Source organism: Hyperolius riggenbachi, chromosome 10 (assembly GCF_040937935.1).
Source record: "Hyperolius riggenbachi isolate aHypRig1 chromosome 10, aHypRig1.pri, whole genome shotgun sequence".
In the NCBI taxonomy this organism is placed as follows: domain Eukaryota; kingdom Metazoa; phylum Chordata; class Amphibia; order Anura; family Hyperoliidae; genus Hyperolius; species Hyperolius riggenbachi.
Genome location: NC_090655.1, coordinates 111,765,056 through 111,788,488, shown reverse-complemented (window position 1 = coordinate 111,788,488; position 23,433 = coordinate 111,765,056). Strand labels below are relative to the sequence as shown.

Here is a 23,433-nt window from a genome sequence, read left to right as displayed (position 1 = left end):
ATTGCTTGCATCTATTCCCTCCTCTAATCACACCTTGAGACACCCATCAATCACCTCCTGTCACCCCCTAGCACACCTACCCTTCAGATCAGGCCCTAATTTGCCCCGTGTGGGCTCCAGATCACTCGGCCAAACCCTCAGATCCCCCTCAGACCCCCTTCCGATCACCTCCCCAGTGCATTGATTGCATCTATTTTCCCCTCTAACCACCCCCTGAGACACCCATCAATCACCTCCTGTCACCCCCCTAGCACTCCTATCCATCAGATCAGGCCCAATACAACTTGTCATCTAAAAGGCCACCCTGCATATGACCGGTTCCACAAAATTCGCCCCCTCATAGACCACCTGTCATCAAAATTTGCAGATGCTTATACCCCTGAACAGTTATTTTGAGACATTTGGTTTCCAGACTACTCACGGTTTTGGGCCCGTAAAATGCCAGGGCGGTATAGGAACCCCAGAAACGGACCCCATTTTAGAAAAAAGACACCCCAATGTATTCTGTTAGGTGTATGACGAGTTCATAGAAGATTTTATTTTTTGTCAAAAGTTAGCGGAAATTGATTTTTGTTTTTTTTTCACAAAGTGTCATTTTTCACTAACTTGTGACAAAAAAAATCTTCTATGAACTCGCCATACACCTAACGGAATACCTTGGGGTGTCTTCTTTCTAAAATGGGGTCACTTGTGGGGTTCCTATACTGCCCTGGCATTTTAGGGGCCCTAAACCGTGAGGAGTAGTCTAGAAAACAAATGCCTTAAAATGACCTGTGATTAGGACGTTGGGCCCCTTAGCGCACCTAGGCTGCAAAAAAGTGTCACATGTGGTATTGCCGTACTCAGGAGAAGTAGTATAATGTGTTTTGGGGTGTATTTTTACACATACCCATGCTGGGTGGGAGAAATCTCTCTGTAAATGGACAATTGTGTGTAAAAAAAATCAAACAATTGTCATTTACAGAGGTATTTCTCCCACCCAGCATGCGTATGTGTAAAAATACACCCCAAAACACATTATACTACATCTCCCGAGTACGGCGATACCACATGATTGGCACTTTTTTGCAGCCTAACTGCGCTAAGGGGCCCAAAGTCCAATGAGTACCTTTAGGATTTCACAGGTCATTTTTGTTTCAAGACTACTCCTCACGGTTTAGGGCCCCTAAAATGCCAGGGCAGTATAGGAACCCCACAAATGACCCCATTCTAGAAAGAAGACACCCAAACGTATTCCGTTAGGAGTATGGTGAGTTCATAGAAGATTTTATTTTTTGTCACAAGTTAGCGGAAAATGACACTTTGTGAAAAAAAAACAATTAAAATCAATTTCCGCTAACTTGTGACAAAAAAATTAAAACTTCTATGAACTCACCATACTCCTAACGGAATACCTTGGGGTGTCTTCTTTCTAAAATGGGGTCATTAGTGGGGTTCCTATACTGCCCTGGCATTTTAGGGGCCCTAAACCGTGAGGAGTAGTCTTGAAACAAAAATGACCTGTGAAATCCTAAAGGTACTCATTGGACTTTGGGCCCCTTAGCGCAGTTAAGGTGCAAAAAAGTGCCACACATGTGGTATCGCCGTACTCGGGAGAAGTAGTACAATGTGTTTTGGAGTGTATTTTTACACATACCCATGCTGGGTGGGAGAAATACCGCTGTAAATGGACAATTTTGTGTAAAAAAATCAAAAGATTGTCATTTACAGAGGTGTTTCTCCCACCCAGCATGGGTATGTGTAAAAATACACCCCAAAACACATTGTACTACTTCTCCCGAGTACGGCGATACCACATGTGTGGCACTTTTTTGCACCCTAACTGCGCTAAAGGGCCCAAAGTCCAATGAGTACCTTTAGGATTTCACAGGTCATTTTGAGAAATTTCGTTTCAAGACTACTCCTCACGGTTTAGGGCCCCTAAAATGCCAGGGCAGTATAGGAACCCCACAAATGACCCCATTTTAGAAAGAAGACACCCCAAGGTATTCCGTTAGTAGTATGGCGAGTTCATAGAAGATTTTATTTTTTGTCACAAGTTAGCGGAAATTGATTTTAATTGTATTTTTTCACAAAGTGTCATTTTCCGCTAACTTGTGACAAAAAATAAAATCTTCTATGAACTCACCATACTCCTAACGGAATACCTTGGGGTGTCTTCTTTCTAAAATGGGGTCATTTGTGGGGTTCCTATACTGCCCTGGCATTTTAGGGGCCCTAAACCGTGAGGAGTAGTCTTGAAACGAAATTTCTCAAAATGACCTGTGAAATCCTAAAGGTACTCATTGGACTTTGGGCCCTTTAGCGCAGTTAGGGTGCAAAAAAGTGCCACACATGTGGTATCGCCGTACTCAGGAGAAGTAGTATAATGTGTTTTGGAGTGTATTTTTACACATACCCATGCTGAGTGGGAGAAAGATCTCTGTAAATGGACAATTGTGTGTAAAAAAAATTAACAAATTGTCATTTACAGAGATATTTCTCCCACCCAGCATGGGTATGTGTAAAAATACACCCCAAAACACATTATACTACTTCTCCTGAGTACGGCAATACCACATGTGTGGCACTTTTTTGCAGCCTAACTGCGCTAAGGGGTCCAAAGTCCAATGAGCACCTTTAGGCTTTATAGGGGTGCTTACAATTTAGCACCCCCCAAAATGTCAGGACAGTAAACACACCCCACAAATGACCCCATTTTGGAAAGTAGACCCTTCAAGGTATTCAGAGAGGCGCATGGTGAGTCCGTGGCAGATTTAATTTTTTTTTGTCGCACGTTAGAAGAAATGGAAACTTTTTTTTTTGTCACAAAGTGTCATTTCCCGCTTACTTGTGACAAAAAATAATATCTACTATGAACTCACTATGCCTCTCAGTGAATACTTTGGGATGTCTTCTTTCCAAAATGGGGTCATTTGGGGGGTATTTATACTATCCTGGAATTCTAGCCCCTCATGAAACATGACAGGTGCTCAGAAAAGTCATAGATGCTTGAAAATGGGAAAATTCACTTTTTGCACCATAGTTTGTAAACGCTATAACTTTTACCCAAACCAATAAATATACACTGAATGGGTTTTTTTTTTAATCAAAAACATGTTGTTTGTCCACATTTTTCGCGCTGCATGTATACAGAAATTTTACTTTATTTGAAAAATGTCAGCACAGAAAGTTAAAAAAAAGTCATTTTTTTTGCCAAAATTCATGTCTTTTTTGATGAATATAATAAAAAGTAAAAATCGCAGGAGCAATCAAATAGCACCAAAAGAAAGCTTTATTAGTGACAAGAAAAGGAGCCAAAATTCATTTAGGTGGTAGGTTGTATGAGCGAGCAATAAACCGGGAAAGCTGCAGTGGTCTGAATGGAAAAAAAGTGGCCGGTCCTTAAGGGGTAGAAAGCCCACGGTCCTCAAGTGGTTAAAGAACATGTCTAGAAGCACTGTGGAACATGGTCTTGTCTCACACAGGGCCAGAGTGCTTATCTGTCCACGATGTACAGACTTCCAGGCGTCTTTACTGTAAACATCAAGTGTTTTCATATTTCCTAAAGGTAAACCATAGCCAGGGAGCATTTTCCCTCCTTTCTGGGTAATAAGGGAGGAAACGCATATTTGGCTTGTCCCCTAGGAGCAGGCGCAGATAGGGTCATCCATCACATGCTATTATCAGCCAATTGCATGCGATGGGTACTAGATTATCCCTGCGGGATGATGACACATTTAACTCTTTAGAGGTCAGTATAACAATAGCCAACATGGGCTCTCGAGGGCACTTCTATCTACTTCTGCTGACTTCCTTCTTGTAACTTTCTGTAACCGTATGCTGTATATATGCCTAAATGCAACTAGCATAGATGGAACAAAGAGAAAGCCGTCTGATCTAGTCACTAGGGATAAATCATGTCTGCATGGAACGCATAAGAGTCTACAGACCGTTTGCTTTGCCGAGGTTATATAAGTTTGCTGATGAACACATCTGTATATTAGTTTTACAAATAAACTCTTAAACCTTTCACGACGTCTAAGAAGTTCTATCTATTATGCTGCTTGCTGTGATGAGTGTCAAGTTATCACACTTCCTGTGATATGGTGCAGAACGAAGGTGTAGTGTCGTTGCCAATAGCAACCAACAAGTTATATATACATACATACATACATATATACACACACACACACACGCACATACCTACACACATACATACACACACACACACTAAGTTGTCTTTGTGTGCAAAATGAACAATGCAGTTTTTTCATTTGTTGTTACATGTTACCATATTGTATAAACTGCTAGAAGTAGTTTAAAACACTTTAAAAGCAAATTGAAAATGACCAAAAGACAGCTTATTCTATATGTCCAAATACATAATTGACTAAAGGTCAATTCATTCAATTAATCTATTCATGCTTCACTATGTTCAATACAGGACACAACTTACAAACACCCTCCAGGAACGGAACCTGTTTGTAGGTATGCACATATACATAGAGAGAGAGAGAGACACACACACACACACAGAAAGAAAGGTGTGTGTGTGTGTGTGTGTGTGTGTGTGTATACCACTGTGCAAGCACCTTATTCTGTACATAAGTTCCCAGGAGCATGTAAGCAAGTATAAGAGGAGGTTACAAAGGAACGGGCAAAAAAAAAAAAGAATATGGCTGCAATGATGAGAATCATTCAGAATTTGATAGCTGCATTCTTCAATCCTTATGTGACTGCACTAAACAAATTATTACACCTGCAGGGCATGTCATGTTTGGGGGAAGAGCACTCTGCACACATACAGAAAGAGCAGAGTTCAGAGGGTTGTAGGGCATGTGTATATATATGGAGCAGGGCGGAGTAACACCAGTAACAGACAACACATGATGGTTTCAGCTATGAACTGAGGATTGTTGGTGCACTTTGAATTTTTCAGTACAGGTTCACTTTAACAATTATTCCCACCCTCACCATATTCAGGGGGAAAATCAGCTGCTATATGAAGACATAATATATGGAGAAAGATCAGTAACTTATGCAATAGTTTCCTCTCACCTTCTAAGGTTTGCTTCTGTATGAAACTCATGACACCAAGAAGTGATAAACAACAGAACAAAGGGGTGGTTTACTGAAGAGCAGTAACGTGTATCTATGTTCAATGTGCACAGTAATTCAGTGCTCTTCACTGCACATCTTCATCAATTCCCCCCAGAGCACCTGTACAGTCATGTTCTGAATGAAATAAGGGCAACCTGCACCTATGCTAAGAAAACATGCAAAGGCGAGACACTATAAATTTCCAATCCCAGTGACACTATGTTCAGTAAAAAGAGAACCCACCCAAATTAGTATTCCAAAAATAAATATTAAGTGTATTTTGCCATCTAGTGGCTACTGCTAAAACAACACCCATGTCGGTGTACATTTCACTGCATTATTCAATAACTAAAGTAAAACCACTGGCACCTTACAATAACTTTACCTTTAAAGCAAGATTCATTGTGTGGAAATGCTTGGGGGAGGTTTATTAACTCTGACGCAGCAAGGAAGTGCAACATTGGAGTAAGGATACTTTTTATAAGACTGATCTATATATTACAACACTGCATCCTAACTCGCACACACCTCCCTCTGCTGATCAGAAATAGCACTGCAATAGAATATACTGTAGCATTCCACACATACCTTCATCCAGATGCATCTGCCCCATTATGGAAACTTACAGCACTAGTTCACCCATACAGACTTTTTAATTTTGCATTTTAATTTAGGTATTTGCCACTACTCACAAGCATTTCAAATTTAAAGCAGCTGTTCTAGCGACACGACCCAGAGATCAGCGCACTAAGTTTAGAGCTGCCAGGAGAATAGAAGTTGCTTCCCCAACACACAGCAAACATCTGACTCCTCGGTCATTGTAAGAGTTGCTCGCCCATAGCTTTTCTTTAAAAAAAAAAAGCCTTCAGGGCTGGGTTTGTTTCTAAGAGTTTTCAGGGCTGTGCAGTCGGGATAAAAAAACTCCTCAGTTTCTGATACCTCCCACTCCTCTAATTTACATACAACAATCTTGTTGATTGAAAGTATGTAACATAAAAGGCATTTCATCACTGCCAAAGCTTAAGAATTTTAAAGCTATATTAAGATGACATCATAAACCTGCATCAACACAAAATTATTTGCATTTCATTGACCATCACTACTTGTGACAACTGCTCACTGGGATTTATTCTGTTTACAGTTACAGTGAGATAAGTAGATCTGATTTTAAAAATACAATGACTGCTTTATTGCAGCAGTAACTTATTTTTTGATTGGTTTACTTTCTTTTTGTGTTATTTATGATAACATGAAAAAACAAACAAACACATAAATCCAGGCATATCGCCTCTAGTTAGGACATATACTGTAGGGAAGGGGGGGGGGGGGGGGGGGGGAAATGAGCTGAACTTACCCGGGGCTTCTAATGTTCCCCCGCAAACATCCTGTGCCCATGCAGCCGCTCACCGATGCTCCGGCCCCGCCTCCGGTTCACTTCTGGAATTTCAGACTTTAAAGTCTGAAAAGCACTGCGCCTGCGTTGCCGTGTCCTTATTCCCGCTGATGTCACCAGGAGCGTACTGCGCAGGCCCAGTATGGTCTGCGACTGCGCAGTACGCTCCTGGTGACATCAGCGGGGAGCGAGAACACGACAATGCAGGTGCAGTGGTTTTCAGACTTTAAAGTCTGAAATTCCAAAAGTGAACCAGAGGCGGGGCCAGAGCATCGGTGAATGGCTGCGTAGGCACAGGATGTCTGTGGGGGACCATTAGAAGCTTCAGGTAAGTTCAACTCATTTTCCCCCGACCCCCCCTCCCCCCTACAGTATCCCTTTAAATAAGTAATTTAAGGAAAGGGAGGAGCTAAAGGGGTGGGCCAGAAAAATAGCAAAAATCAGTAACCCTTTGCACGCTCGCATGCAAATGTTCAAACAAATGCATTTATAGATTCACTCATCCAGGCACCACTGTTATCCCTACAGCTAAATTAAAAGCCGGGGTCTTAGTTCACAAAGTCACCTACACTGCACAGAAGTACCCAGGTAATCGTAGGTGTCCTAACTCTGGCCCTGTAACATTCATAGTGTAAACATGCAAACATTCATTGCATCAAACCTATCTAGGGATTAGGAGCACACAACCTGACGTCCTCTCCTGGGACAGGAGAGGACGTGTCAGCATGCACACAGCTTATGCTGGTGTATGTGCATTGTGCGCATGGATACATTACGTTAGCTCCCTTGTGCGATTGGTATGATGCGCTATCTGTCCCAGGAGAGGACGTCAGGATGTGTGCTCCTAATCCCTAGATAAGTTTGATGCAATGAATGTTTGCATGTCTGCACTATGCATGTTACAGGGCCAGAGTTAGGACACCTATGTTTACCTGGGTACTTCTGTGCAGTTAGGTGACTAAGCAAAAGAATGCATTCTTTTGTAAACTAAGACCCCAGGCTTTTAACTTAGCTGTAGGGATAACAGTGGTGCCTGGATGAGTGAATCTGTGAATGTGTTTGAACATTTGCATGCTAGCGTGCAAAGGGTTACTGATTTTTGCTATTTATGATAAGATGTCTGACTCCCGGTACCCAAAAATTGCTCTGACTTCAACTCCAGAGCCCTGACGGTTTACCCAAGTTCATCTTGTGTGCCTCCTTCAGTCACCCTGTGCCTTCTGTCCCTTGTGCCTCCTTCTGTCCCCCCTTGTGCATCCTTCATTCGCCCTATGCCTCCGTTCCCCCAGCCCAGACACTGAGGAGTTCAGCACAGACACTGGAAGAGATAGGGTGCATACACACATCAGACTATAGTCTTTGGAAAATGAAAGATCACAGACCAATCTTACCACCCTTCATGTAGTATGAGAGCCCTACCTTCAGTCTTTTCTATGGAGCTGGACTCCCAATCAGAAAAAAATCTTTGCAAGATGCTGCACACACAGATGCTGTACAGACACAAAAGATCAGTATCTGCAAAAGATCCGTTCCTGCCAAAGATCCGTTCCTGCAAATTGCATTCATAGTCTATGAGATCTGCAGATCCTCATACACATCTTGTTTAACTGACATTCATCTGCAGATCAGACAATCATCTGCAGATCTGAAAATCAATCCTGGTGGATCTGATCTGCAGATAAATGTCTGTTAACCAATTAGCATTCCTGGACGTGAGTTTCACGTCATGCTCTGTCCCTGCCTGCATTCACTCACGTGAAACTCACGTCCTGCAGTGTAAACAGCGCTGTGCGCGCCCGCGCGCGCGCACGCGTGCCCGCGAGTCCGCGCGATCCCCTCATTGGTGCATGTGAACAGAAGTTCACAGAACCAATGAGATCGTTTTTACTGTGAATGACAGCTGCCATAGCCAATGGCAGCTCTCATTCACACTGTGACAATGTAAACATTACATTGTTGCCACCTAAAGCTGCTGAAGCCTCAGATCTCTCGTCAGTGTGAGATCTGAGGTGGAGCAGCTTGTGTGCAGAGCTGTGTGAGCTGTGTGATCTACTGTGGAAATAAATTGTATTTTATTGCTGTTTTCTAACCCTTTCCCAGCCTAACTATCCCTTGTGTGTTCAGTACACTGTACTGATCACACTGTACTAATCTAGCTGATCTAGCTGTCCTAGGCCCTTTTTATACTGCCCTCCTCCCCCCCTATTACTGTTTTAGTTTGCTGACCCCTTATTGATCAGTTGATCGTCATCTGATCATCTGATCTTCTGATCTCATCTCTCTCCCACTCACATCACCGTGCTCTCTTCTACTTCCATTCCCAGCACTTCTTTTCCTCATCCTCATTCATATAAAAAAAAAAAAAAAAAAAAAAAAAAATCTTTCTATCTATTATCTCTTTATCTTGTTCTGTACCCTATTTATAAAAAATGGCAAAGAGGCGATACACAGAACAGGAGATCGTTGCCTTGATGGAAATCAGCGGCAGCGACGAAGAATCTGACTGCGAATCTGACGGCGAAGAATGGCTGCCGGTTGAACATTCTGACCCGCTGTCAGACGGCGACTCCAGCTCTGATGAAGGTGAAGGGCCATCAGAGCAGGCAAGAGTTGCTACTGTGCATCCTGTTGTCACTGCATCAGTTCCCAGTGGCAGCGACTCTGAGACACAGGCGTCATCAGATCGCAGAGGAGGGAGCACAGCAGGCACTAGTGCTCCAGGGGCAGGCAGCCAGCAGCAAAGTCCTCAGGAACCCATGGACATTTTAGATGGCACTAGTGCTCCAGGGGCTAGCAGCCAGCAGCAAAGTCAGCAAGTACCACTGGACATGTCACACCTACTGTGGGTACCGCCAAACATGCAAGCACCCCAAATCCCTCCTTTCATTGCAAACAGTGGCTTAATGGTTGACATGACAGGGAATATGTCACCAGTCGATGTTTTCCAGCAATTCGTCAATGACGATTTTTTGCAATTTATTGTCGAGCAGACAAATTTGTATGCCTCTCAATTCATTGAGTCCCACCCCAGGTCCACTTATACCCGGAAATGGACACCAACAAACTTGTCTGAGTTGAAAGTGTTTCTAGGCCTAACTTTCAACATGGGGCTAACAAAAAAATCGCAGCTCGCAATGTACTGGAGTACAAATCCCATACACCACACCCCTCTGTACTCATCAACTATGCCAAAGCTGCGTTATCAGATGATCATGAGATTTCTACATTTCAATGACAATAGTCAAAACAAGAGTCCAGACAATGCAGGCAGAGACCGGCTTTTTAAATTAAGGCCACTTATAAATCACCTGAATTTAAAATTCTGTGAAATTTGTGTGCCAGGAAGAGAAATCGCAATAGACGAATCTCTAATGCCATTTCATGGCCGGCTTGGATTCAAACAATTCATCCCCAGTAAACGAGCCAGGTATGGGGTAAAGCTCTATAAGCTTTGCGAAAGCGGATCAGGGTACACATTTGCATTTCGCATCTATGAGGGGCGAGATAGCCTGCTACAGCCAGAGGGGTGCCCAGCAGATATGGGAGCCAATGGAAAAATTGTGGTGGACCTCATGACCCCCTTACTAAATAAGGGGTATCATCTATTTGTAGACAATTTCTACACCAGCTTGCCACTTTTTAAATTTCTTTTTTCGGCTGACACCGTTGCCTGTGGTACCATCAGGGCAAACCGAAAAGGCTTTCCGCAAGAAGTCCTGAAAAAAAAATTGAAAAAGGGGGAGACTTGTAGTCTGCGCAGCAATGAAGTCCTGGCACTAAAATACAAGGACAAAAAAGATGTGCTTATGCTGTCCACCATGCACACAGAGGGCACAGTGCTAGTGACGTCTCGCCGATCAGAGACTGTCAAGCCTATTGCGATTGATGACTACAACAAGCATATGGGAGCAGTGGATCTGTCCGACCAGATGTTGGCCCCATATTTGGTAGCTAGAAAAACGAAATCCTGGTACAAGAAGGTAGGGATTTATTTGCTACAAATGGCAATGTTCAATGCCCATGTGGCATACAGAAAAGCAGGCAATACCGGGTCATACCTGCAGTTCCAGGAACAGATCATTGCATCTTTCCTTTTTGGATCTGGCACAACACCAGTACGCAGTGACCAATCCCAGTGCGAAGACATCATCAGACTCTGCGACAGGCACTTTATGGAATCACTCCCTCCTAATCCCCTGAAAAAATATCCTCAGAAGAGGTGCAAAGTGTGTGCCAAACATCAAATAAGAAGGGACACAAGATATTACTGTCCAGATTGTCCCTCCCACCCAGGCCTCTGCTTTACTCCGTGTTATAAAATATACCATACGGTCACCAATTATTAGAACCATGCCTATCTCCCAAAAAAAATTCTGTAGCCACCAGCTCCATTTGAAAAAAAAAAAAAAAAAACCTTTTCCAAAAATAAAGAAAATAGACCAGGGGCAGCCTAAGGCATGTGCCATTAATTAAGGGCCACCATTCCCAGCGGGCCACCACATTATATTCTTATTGTTACAGTTGGTCATTGTTTATGACTGTATTTTGTTCATTTTTTTTTATGTTGCAGTTATACACATAAATGAATATCAAACAATAAAAAAAAGTGTAAAAAGAAAAGTAAAAAGACAAAAAAAGTAAAAAAAAAAAAAAAAAAAAAAGAGCTAGGCATTGCTGCTACCTCCACGTGGTGCCTGGTGGAAACAGCGAAAGCTGGCAAAATGCAGTGGATATTTCATTTCATTTTATATTTGATTTATCAGCACATAGTGGCTATGCAGTCTCTACGGTGGATGTTGCCATTTGCCCTGCATAGGATACTATATTGACAATGGCGGATGAAGGGGCCACAAATTCTTTCTGCTGCTCCTGCACAGGCTGAATATAATGGTCAACTACATGATCATCTAGTAACAAAATAAGGCTTATGGCACATCATTTTCATCTTGAGAAGCTGAAGAATACATTTTCCAGTGTTTTATTTCAGAGGCACCTGTCACTTTAAAAATGCTTAGCGACAAACTGTCACCAACAGTCAAAAAAATATTTATTTTCAAACAAGTGGTCACACTTGTGCAATTTTCAGCAAAACCACAAAAATGTAACGGACACAATATACCCATCTTTGTATAGCCCTGGATCTCTACTTTTCAAAATGGTGGCATTTGTAGTACTTATTTTCTGTTCTGACACACATAGGACTCTGTGAAGGAAGCGTGACGCTATAAAAAGGAAAGCGGAAAAAATGCCCTTCAAAAATCCAAGTACGCAGGTCTCTTATAAAGGCCCACTACGTGGTCAGCTAGTAACAAAATAAGGCCTATGGCACATCATTTTCATCGTGAGAAGCTGAAGAATACATTTTCCAGTGTTTTATTTCAGTGGCACCTGTCACTTTCAAAATGCTTAGCGACAAACTGTCACCAACAGTCAAAAAAATATTTATTTTCAAACAAGTGGTCACACTTGTGCAATTTTCAGCAAAACCACAAAAATGTAACGGACACAATATACCCATCTTTGTATAGCCCTGGATCTCTACTTTTCAAAATGGTGGCATTTGTAGTACTTATTTTCTGTTCTGACACACATAGGACTCTGTGAAGGAAGCGTGACGCTATAAAAAGGAAAGCGGAAAAAATGCCCTTCAAAAATCCAAGTACGCAGGTCTCTTATAAAGGCCCACTACGTGGTCAGCTAGTAACAAAATAAGGCCTATGGCACATCATTTTCATCGTGAGAAGCTGAAGAATACATTTTCCAGTGTTTTATTTCAGTGGCACCTGTCACTTTCAAAATGCTTAGCGACAAACTGTCACCAACAGTCAAAAAAATATTTATTTTCAAACAAGTGGTCACACTTGTGCAATTTTCAGCAAAACCACAAAAATGTAACGGACACAATATACCCATCTTTGTATAGCCCTGGATCTCTACTTTTCAAAATGGTGGCACTTGTAGTACTTATTTTCTGTTCTGACACACATAGGACTCTGTGAAGGAAGCGTGACGCTATAAAAAGGAAAGCGGAAAAAATGCCCTTCAAAAATCCAAGTACGCAGGTCTCTTATAAAGGCCCACTACGTGGTCAGCTAGTAACAAAATAAGGCCTATAGCACATCATTTTAACCAGGAAGGGCCAAAGAACATTTTTTGAAGTGTTTTATATCAAAATCACTTGTCATGTGAAAATTAGGCAGGGTGAAAAGTGACAAAAATGTATATTTTCTGCTTTTACATCTGTTTTTCCTTGTCATATGCATATTAAATAAAATAATTGCTTGGAAACAATATTACTGAGAGAAAGCCTAGATTGTCCTGAAAAAAACAACACATGTTTCAATTAGATAGCATAAGTAATTTAAAAGTTATCACTGTATTAAAAGCAACACAGCTGAGTATCAAAATTGTCAGGAATCTGAAGGGGGTAAAAACCCAGGAATGCGAAGTGGTTAAACAAGGTGTGTATGATGATCTGCAGTTATCATAGACTATGAATGCATTTTGCAGGAACGGATCTTTTGCAGGAACAGATCTTTTGCAGATTCTGATCTTTTGAATGTCCACAGCATCTTTGTGTAAAGGTAAAAAGAGTGGCACTCACTGAAAAGAAGAATGGAGTGCCTAAGCCTCAAAGGTTCCCCGCACTTTGGGATCCAACCAGAGCAAGTAAAAAAGTAGATGGAGGCTGGCACTTCCAAAAAGTATCAAGCTCTTTATTGAATCATGATTAAAGGCATGTGGCTATACGGCGACAGCCCGCTGTTGCAAGACTCAGTCCTTTTTCAAGCCGAAGTATCCACAAGTTAAAACATCTTACATCACACTTATATAGTGATACACCCACCTCACAACCAATAGATTCAAACTTCAGCAGCCCATCCTCTCTCCCGGTGGCTACAGCGGACCTGAGAGAGAACCAGTGGTCTAATATGTAAATCACAAATATCTAACGTACTAGGGGGCAGAGCGGCGAAAACGCAGCATAAGCACATCCCTTAATCAATATGCACTGCAACAGCTTCGAGAGGCCAATAGGAACAGCACACGAAAATGTCAACAGTTCGAGCCCCACCCCCTATGAGCGAGCATGCATAACACAGCGCTTACCATATGTCACCATGTGACGTAAAGCCGGAGCCTCCCAAAGTACTCCCACATGGGCGGGCAATGTTCCGCTCACAGCAGCATCATACTTACGATGTGTAGGGCGGCCAACCGCCGCCATCTCACAGACAGAGGACGGCCCGAAAACTTTCTGCAGCTGAAGGGCACAGCGATGGGGTCGAATGTGGCCCCGTCCTATGCTAACCTCTACATGGGCCTGTATGAGGAAGCTTTCATATACCCCAACCGTTTTTTTTCAGCTACATGCTAGATGTTGGCTCCGTTACATTGATGATATTTTCTGTGTGTGGGCGGGGCCAAATAAGACTCTTGAGGCTTTTTTGCTTGAGTTGTCCCTGGGCTGCAGAGAGATCAGATTGACTAGTCATGTAAGTGTGGACCGTGTTTCTTTCCTTGACACACTAATCGAGAAAAGGGGTGATGGTTTTTCTTCAGACTTATATGTGAAGAGCACAGATTGTAACTCAGTATTACATTATAATAGCTTTCATCCTCCACATGTTAAGGAGGCAATACCTAAAGGCCAACATAAGAGGCTCTCTAGAATTGTGTTAGATCCGAATGTATTGGAAAGACGACAACAAGCTATGGACTTGAAATTTCGACAGAGAGGATATCCACGACAGACGTTACGACAGGAGACCCGTCCGACTAAGAGCACAAACAATTTCGCCTCCCATTTGTATCTACCTACAATACCTGTAGTCAGGAGATAGGAAGGATTATTAGACGCCATTGGCATATGTTGTCTGAGGCCTTCCCACGTATTCCAGAATTTAGATATCCCCCCTTGTTATCTTTCAAGAAAGCTCCAACTATTAGGGATCAGGTGTTCTATCATGTCCAGAAAAACTTTGGATCCTGGTAAAAAAGTGGGAACATATCCTTGTCTGGGATGTCATCTCTGTGGTCATGTAGTTAAAGGTCCCGAATTTGGACACCCCTCTAAGGGGACAAAGTTCAGGATTAGAGATTTCTATACCTGTGAATCTAGTTTTGTAGTCTATATGTTAAAATGCCCTTGTGGGTTAGCTTATATAGGGAGGACTACCCAGAAAGTCCGTGACAGGATCTGTTCCCACAAAAGTGCTATCAGGAATAGGGACACTAAACAAGCAGTCTCAGCACATTTCACTGAGTTGCACCATAATGTATCTCAACTTAAAGTGCAGGTTATTGATGGAGTGCCGGCGGGGTGGAGAGGTAAACATAGTAGGGTTAAAGAACTTTTAAAGAAAGAGGCTAGTTGGATAAAGAGATTGGGTGTGTTGGGGGAGGGAGGATTGAATAAGGAGTACGATTTGGGCTTTTGTATTTAATATCTGCTTTTGCTAGATGACACTGTATGTTCTTTTTTTAATGTGCTCTTTTAATGCAGAACTTCCTCTTTCCTGTGTGGCTGGATCCTTGGAGAGATATGTGTGCTAACTTTGATCGCTGCCGCGCTGGTGAGAGCTAATGGATACAGCTATGTTTATTTTTATGTTGCTAAGCAACAGTTTTCGGGCCGTCCTCTGTCTGTGAAATGGCGGCGGTTGGCCGCCCTACACAGCGTAAGTATGATGCTGCTGTGAGCGGAACATTGCCTGCCCATGGGGGAGTGCTTTGGGAGGCTCCGGCTTTACGTCACATGTTGACATATGGTAAGCGCTGTGTTATGCATGCTCGCTCATAGGGGGGCGTGGCCCGAACTGTTGACATTTTCGTGTGCTGTTCCTATTGGCCTCTCGGAGCTGTTGCAGTGCATATTGATTAAGGGGTGTGCTTATGCTGCGTTTTCGCCGCTCTGCCCCCTAGTACGTTAGATATTTGTGATTTACATATTAGACCACTGGTTCTCTCTCAGGTCCGCTGTAGCCACCGGGAGAGAGGATGGGCTGCTGAAGTTTGAATCTATTGGTTGCGAGGTGGGTGTATCACTATATAAGTGTGACGTAAGATGTTTTAACTTGTGGATACTTCGGCTTGAAAAAGGGCTGAGTCTTGAAACAGCGGGCTGTCGCCGTATAGCCACATGCTTTTAATCATGATTCAATAAAGAGCTTGATACTTTTTGGAAGTGCCAGCCTCCATCTACTTTTTTACTTACAGCATCTTTGTGTGCAGCATCTTGCACAGATTTCTGTCTGATGGGGAGTTCAGCTCCATAGAATAGACTGTGTAGGTATGGCTCTCATACTACATGGAAGGGGGTAAAATTGGTCTGTGATCTTTCCAAAGACTATGGTCTGATGTGTGTATGTGGCCTTAGTGTTAAGCTGGCCACTAACGGTCCAATTTCTAGCGAAAAATCGTTCGAGCGATCAAAAATTCTGATCGGACGAAAAATCGTTCACTGCACCATCAACTAACCAATCATTGCTTCCTATCTATCATGACCACCAAGAAAATCCAAATTTTTGTTAGACGAAAATTCAGTCGGGCGACATTTTTTTCACTCGTTCATAATCGATTGTGTCCACCAATGGAGATTATTTACAACCAATCCGATCAGAATTTCTGATCACTCAAACGATTTTTCGCTAGAAATTGGACAGTTAGTGGCCAGCTTTAGGGGATATGGCAGAGGAAAGTTAGCAAGTTTGAACATAACAGGAAGAGACTTATTGCTGGCAAAAAAAGATGACGAGATGAGTCATGTGTCAAGAGTATTGCTAATATCATCAGTGTTTGCAAGCAGCTGCTTTTTGAGGCCTCTGTGGTGTGCCTCGTGATGGGTCCCACACACAATCAGACCATATTGGTGGCAGATGTGATTTGCATAGGCTGTGGCCGGGTGATCACATTTTGCAATTCCCGAATGGTGATTGGTGGAATTTATTGTGAAGGAGCGCTCCCTCCTGTTTCATGGTTTTAAATACTTTTAAAGGGGTTTATTAAGCTGTTCCCCCAAGAGGATTTTTTTATCAATAAAAGTTTTTCTATAAGCACACGCAGGGCCGCTTGGTGTTTACACTATATATCCATGACAATTTACCAAGGTTGGCGGCTCCTCGTGAGTGTGCATATGGTGGAAAAAAGTCGGCTGCCCACATTATTTATAATGAAAGTTAGCATTAGTTGTCAGAAAGGGAAGGTTAGGATAAGGTGACAGAAAAAGGATTTAAGTTTAAGGGAGTGGAAACAAGAAGGGGAACTCTTGGTCATGCATTATGCAAAAATGCATAGCACCTGCATTGCTTTGTATTGCAGCGCAGTCCCATTCAACAAGTCTATGGGACGGCACTGTGCTGCGCTTAAAATGCATGCAGCAGCGTGTTGTGTCAACACTCTGATGCACAGCGCATCAGTGTGCCCATCCAACAGTGCACTGACTCATGTCCTTGTGTATCGCACAACATACATGTGTTGCTGAGATCAGCAACACAACACACTGTCTGGGCCCTTAGGGTTAGGCAATAGGAGGAGATGCGAAAACACACTTTGGGAAACGCATGGTAAATTCTTGAATAGACTATCAGTAATTGCTTTGTCGAAACCTAAGTTACTGTGAGCCAGTGCCCAAAACTCACAATGCCAAATCCATACAAAACCAACCTGCATGATCTCATCTTATTTACAGGGGAACAGCACATAGAATACTATTTTTACAGAAGAATAATTTAAGCTCAGTAAATGATGACTACTGTTGTCTTTGTGGTTCAGGTAACTGCAAGTAAGTGCCAGAGCCACATTAAAGGGAACCTTAACTCTAAAAAAAAAATGAGTTTTACTTACCTGGGGCATCTACCAGCCCCTGCAGCCATCCTGTGCTCTCGCAGTCACTCATGGCTCCTCTGGTCCCCCGCTGCCAGCTAGTTTCGGGAGTCGGCCGGCCGCCATGTGTACGTTTTTACACATTCCTGCTGGTGCAGGAAGCTATTGCAGACATCAACAAGTACATTTTTACGCGTTGCGGGTGTAATGCGTAAAATTGTATGCGTTACTCCCGTAATGCGTAAAAACGTACTTCTTGATGTCTGCAATAGCTTCTTGCACCAGCGGGAATGCGTAAAAACATACGCATGGCGGCTGGCCGACTCCCAGTCAGCAAAAAACGAAACTAGCTGGCAGCGGGGGACCAGAGGAGACATGAGTGACTGCGAGAGCACAGGATGGCTGCAGGGGCTGGTAGATGCCCCAGGTAAGTAAAACTCTTTTTTTAGCGTTAAGGTTCCCTTTAATGAATAACTTACTAAAACACACATGATATCAAAATGACACAAACCATGAGAACATCCAGTACAATGAAAGAACACAAACCACAAGCCCATCCTTAGCACACTATTGTCTTTTTAGTGATGCTGAGTCAGAACTAGAGATTTGTCTCAGCAGATGAGCCTGTAGTTTCACTTAAAGAGGAACTTCAGCCTAAACAAACATACTGTCATTAAGTTACATTAGTTATGTTAATTAAAATAGATAGGTAATATAATCTCTTACCCACCCTGTTTTACAAGAACAGGCAAATGTTTGATTTCATGACGTCATCTTTTTGGTTGAAAGGAGGTGACAGGGAGCATGAGACACAGTTCCAACTGTCCTGTGTCCTGAGCACCTCTCCCATAGGAAATCCCATCATGCTCTGCACAGCATCAGGGAAAAAAGCCTGGGCTTTTTTTCTTTAATGGGTGGAGCTTAGATAAAAATGCAGCTAAAAATGATGCTTTGGTAAGAAAAACAAAGTTCTGATGCTGTGAAACTGTTAAAGAAACACCAAGCCTTTTCAGTTCTGCTGAGTAGATTTTTAGTCCGGAGGTTCACTTTAAAGTGGACCCAAATTAAAAATACAAGATTTCAGAAATAAAATCTATTTTCTAAATTATAATAATAAATAGCAGCCTTTTTTCAGCTGCATGATAATAAATATAAAATATTTTACATTTATTGGAGCTCGTCCCCGCGGGTACTTCTTATCTTCTCTTCCATTGTCTGCCCGTGGGGCTCGAGCGCGGAATCGATCCGCCCCGGGGATCGGACACGTCGGAAATGATCAATCAAGCCATCAGCGGCTCAATTGATAAGAAAAAAAATGCCGTGTATGCCCAGCATTAGTGTAGGGATTCTAATACAGCAGTGTTCTTTCCAGGCTGTTTTAGCTTTGCACTCTGCGTGGGTGAATACCTAGCAGGGTCACTTACACACGGACTTTTCAGAGTACCAAATAGTAACCAGGGCACCAGTGCACAACTCTGCTCTACCCAACTAATTTAGGTGAGCACCCAGCTGTTGGTTCAGGATGCAGAGCAAGCAGCAGAGCAATCGTACCTTCCTTTGCGAGCCCCTGCACACATACAGATGCCGCCCGATAGCAGACGCTGTGCAGACTCAAGCCGGCTCCCATGACCGGCGTTACAAGTGAGCCTGCAACAGCGCTGCCCTTTGCCACCTGACCTAGAAAGCACCTGCGGAGGGTTCCCCCGATGCTTCCCGTCCGGGACAGAAAAACAAACTGAGGACTCTATGTGAGTACTGGGTATTTATGCTGCCTGTCTGCTTGTTATGCTAATTTTTAATCTTTTAGCTTCCTGTCCAAATTGGGGAAGAGAGACAAGTCTCAAGGAGGGGTGCTGTCCTGGGAGACATCCTGGGAAAGTCAAGTTACTTACCTTACATTGTTCCTTGTGCCGATCTCTGCAAAGAGGGGACCACTAGACTGCCAGGGATCGATGTGTGGGAATGAAGGATCACTAGACTGCTAGGGATCGCTGGATGGATGGATGGATGGATGGAGGACCACTAGACTGCCAGGGATCGCTGTACGAAGATAACACACGGTGGAGAGGCGCCCAATAGTATAAAAAAAGCTGTGGTAAGCCACCTCAAGTTGTTTTTATATTCACCTTTTTTAATACTCTTGGGCACCTCTCCACCATATGTTGTTATTACCATGTCCCTCCTAGAGGGGAGTCCTTCCCGGGCCCCTCAGCTCCAGGTTCCTTTTGCAGAGTGTGACCTGTACCCGTTTGGAAGTGGTATCCTCCTCAGATCTTGCAACCCACCTTTGTGAGTACTGATCTACTTTTTTTAAACATCCCTACAACTCTTGAACGTACTGCCCCATCTGGGCTCCCGGGGTCTCTGTGTTTTTTTCCTAGGATTTTCCTGTCTACTACTGCTGTATGGGGATGGAGGCGCACTAGACTGCTAGGGATCGCTGTATGGGGATGGAGGACCAATAGACTGCTAGGGATCACTGTATGGGGAATCACTAGACTGCTAGGGATTGCTGGATGGGGGATGGAGGACCACTACACTGCCAGGGATCGTTGTATGGGGATGGAGGACCACTAGACTGCTAGGGATCGCTGTATGGGGAGGACCACTAGGCTGCTAGGGATCGCTGTATGGGGGACCACTAGACTGCTAGGGATCACAGTATGGGGATGGAGGACTAGACTGCCAGGGATCGATGTGTGGGGATGAATGATCACTAGACTGCCAGGGATCGATGGATGGGGGATGGAGGACCACTAGACTGCTGGGGTCACTGTATGGGAGGAGAATGCAGTATAGAGGGGGAGCATTTACAAGAGGGGCTTGACCCGGCTGGAAAAAAAATTCTGTGCAGAACACTGAAGTGGCAGGTGTATTTTATGAACTCACTGGTTTGACAACTGTCATACCACTGTGCCTGGGTATGGGAAATTTCTCAAGGATTTCTTAGATTTGTGCACTTGGCACAGACAGGTGGCAACAGCACAGAGCACTCTGTATCAGACAGCAGGGAAAGGAGCATTCCTTTTTCAACTAGAGAATTATTTTCAATCACCAAAAATATTTACTCACCCCATAAACTGTAGAAGAAGTGACACGTCCAGTTCTGGTGGAATATGAAACACTGGTCCCAACAATCTCCTTGGCCTTCCTCGTCTGGTGGAATGTGGTTGTTGTATGACTATGTAAAAAGCACAAGGCTTCACCAGGTCAGCAGATGTGGGTCAGAGACAAATGGCACATACATCACATGAAGCCAGACACTTTTCATTGCTTCGATTACTAATTCAGCCTGCCTCGACCAATTAAGGGCTGTTTTCCAGTACCCTGCATTTTGTGATCCGATTTATATTTGTATAGAGGCTCGATTGCCGTAGTGGATATTAGGAAGAAATCTGATCGCATCGGAGAACGATTGTGTTTCCTAGTGAAAAAGATCCGTCACAGATTTTTGTCTTTCAGATCTGGATGGACACATTCCCTCCCCATCAGACTATTATTCATTTCCCAACTTGAAAAACATCAGAAGGTAAATATCTAAAGGGTCTATCTCAGTTCTCTTCCACAGTTTTTTCTTAAAAGACAACTGAAGCAAGAGGGATATGGAGGCTGCCATATGTATTCTCTTTTAAGCAATACCAGTTGCCTGGCTGTCCTGTTGATCCTCTCCCTCTAATACTTTCAGCCATAGACCCTGAACATGGCAAGGAAATGAACAGCGCTACTTAAAAACAGATAAGTGCCTACCTGCAAGAGAGTGCAAGCCCCACTTGTGGGATAAAATACACACCTAGCATACACATGACCTGTCTACCACTGAAGGATGTTGGTTTCCTATAACAGCTTGCATGCAACCTATTAAGTACTCGTCCCTCCCACTGCGAAGAAGTCATCCTTGATGGGTGGGGACCTAACACTAACTAAATCCTAACCTATGCATATGCATAGCCTGGGTGCGCCACCAAGTAAAATTGAAAATTGCGCAAAAGGTGGATCAGCGCTTCACCAGGCCACCTCCGAATGGCCTCCAATCAGAGGTGCGCTGAGCCCCCCCTGAACAAGCATGCAGCAGATCAGGTGTTTCTGACATTAATGTCAGATCTGACAAGATTAGCTGCATGCTTGTTACTGGTGTTAGGGCCCTGACACACCAAATAGTGTTTTGTGGGTTGTTATCAGGGCAAAATTGCTGCGATTTTTTTTAAATCACGATCACAGTGATTTTACTGCAAGTCAATAGAGCCAATTTTTTAAAATACAAAAACGCAACGCAAACTGCCATTTGGTGTGTCAGGGCCCTTATTAAGACACTACTACAGCCAAATAGATCAGCAGGGCTGCCAGGCAACTGGTATTATTTAGAAGGAAATAGATATGGCAGCCTCCATATTCTTCTCACTGCAGTTGTCCTTTAAGTTTAGTAATATGTGGTAATCTGAAAGAGAGGGGGACCCTTTGGTTCAGCTATATATAAAAAACAAAAACAAAAAAAAACTATTAATAAGCAGCAAATACAATTGGTAAATCATGCAATGAAAAGTGTCAACTTTTATAAGGATGCCATTTTTCTTTTGACTTTTCAGCATGATAATACAAAATTATGTGTTATATACACATGCACACACACAAAAAAAGGTCTGCTTTCATTGACGATTGAAACAGCTTCACTTTCTGCAGAACGTGAATAAGTTGAAAAGCTGATAAAGGACTTGTTCACATTTTTTAGCGCTGGCGATTTAAAAAATTGCCTTAAAAGCTCTTGTGCAATGTTGGCTTATGTGAGTGTTCTCACATAAGCGATGAGCTTTCCATCAAATCGCAAATGCTGCTCCTGACCATTTTCTGAGCGTTTGTGATTCAATAGAAAGGATAGGGAAATCGCTAAGCGCTTGAAAAGGTGCTTTGAAATGAATAAATACATCGCATTTATTAATTTCCGAGGCAAAGAGTTCACTTCCTGACTGAGGTCAGGAAGTTAAAAAAAACAAAAAAAAAAAAACAATAGTTACTCACCAGGTAACGTTCTTTCTAGTGATCCTCTGGGACAAGACTCCGAGATATCCACGCCCCTTCCAGGAAATATTTAAATCCCTCCCCTATAAAAGAAAGGCCATGAGAATCTCCCCTCAGTCTTAAATAATAACTGTCTAGAACTCTTCCTTTCACTCATTTATACTATGAACCACTCCATACTAAGTACAGAATGATACTACTATACCCAAATCGGGTGGGACTCTTGTCCCAGAGGATCACTAGAAAGAACGTTACCCGGTGAGTAACTATTGTTTTATCCAGTGATCCTCTGGGACAAGACTCCGAGATGATAAGCAAGAATCAAACCTCAGGGTGGGTAGCAGCCTTCAAGACCTTACGATCAAAGGCTTGCTGTTGTTCCGATAACACATCCAATTTATAATGTTTAACAAAAGTGTTAAAACTTGACCACGTAGCGGCTTTGCAAATCTGCTCCGGGGTAGCGCCAGAATTATGTGCCCAGGATGATGCCACTGCTCTAGTTGAATGTGCCGTGAAGGACAGCGGAAGTTCCAAGTTCAATGAAGAATAAGCCATATTAATAGCTTTCTTAATCCATCTAGAGATAGTAGATTTGGATGCTGTGCAACTTTTATTTTTTCCCCCAAATAGAACAAACAAGGCATCAGACCTCCTAAATTCTGAAGTAACTTTGATACAGTGTAAAATACACCTTCTGACATCTACTAGGTACAGATCTTTATCTTTCTTTTTTCCCCCCTGAACGCTAAAGGAAGGGATAACAATAGATTGAGACCTATGGTATTTGGACACCACTTTCGGAAGAAACCCTGGGTCCGTCTGCAACACTAACCTGTCTCCTAAATCCTGAAAATATGGGGGCTTGCAAGATAACGCCTGTATTTCACTGACCCTTCTAGCTGTAGATATGGCAGTGAGGAACACAGTCTTAATTGTAACATGCAATAAATCACCCTGGTCCAATGGTTCAAATGGAGCTCCGGATAACCCTTTTAAGCACCGACGGCAAATCCCACGGGGATACATTAGGTGCTTTTATCGGTACCTGTCTACTGATGGCTTTAAAAAATCTTACCACCAAGTCCTCCACAGCCAATTTTTTACCTGTCATGGCAGCC

At 43.0% G+C, this 23,433-nt stretch overlaps 1 protein-coding gene across 2 annotated transcripts in view; it reads right to left on the bottom strand.

Annotated features, from left to right (window-relative positions):
• The window catches only part of PCGF6 (polycomb group ring finger 6), a 101,866-nt gene that overhangs the window by 38,711 nt on the left and 39,722 nt on the right, over positions 1 to 23,433 (bottom strand). For both annotated transcript variants that reach the window (XM_068259400.1, XM_068259401.1), the window contains exon 6: positions 20,372 to 20,480. In XM_068259400.1, coding sequence (XP_068115501.1) covers positions 20,372 to 20,480 — 109 coding nt within the window. The remainder of the gene's footprint in view (positions 1 to 20,371; positions 20,481 to 23,433) is intronic.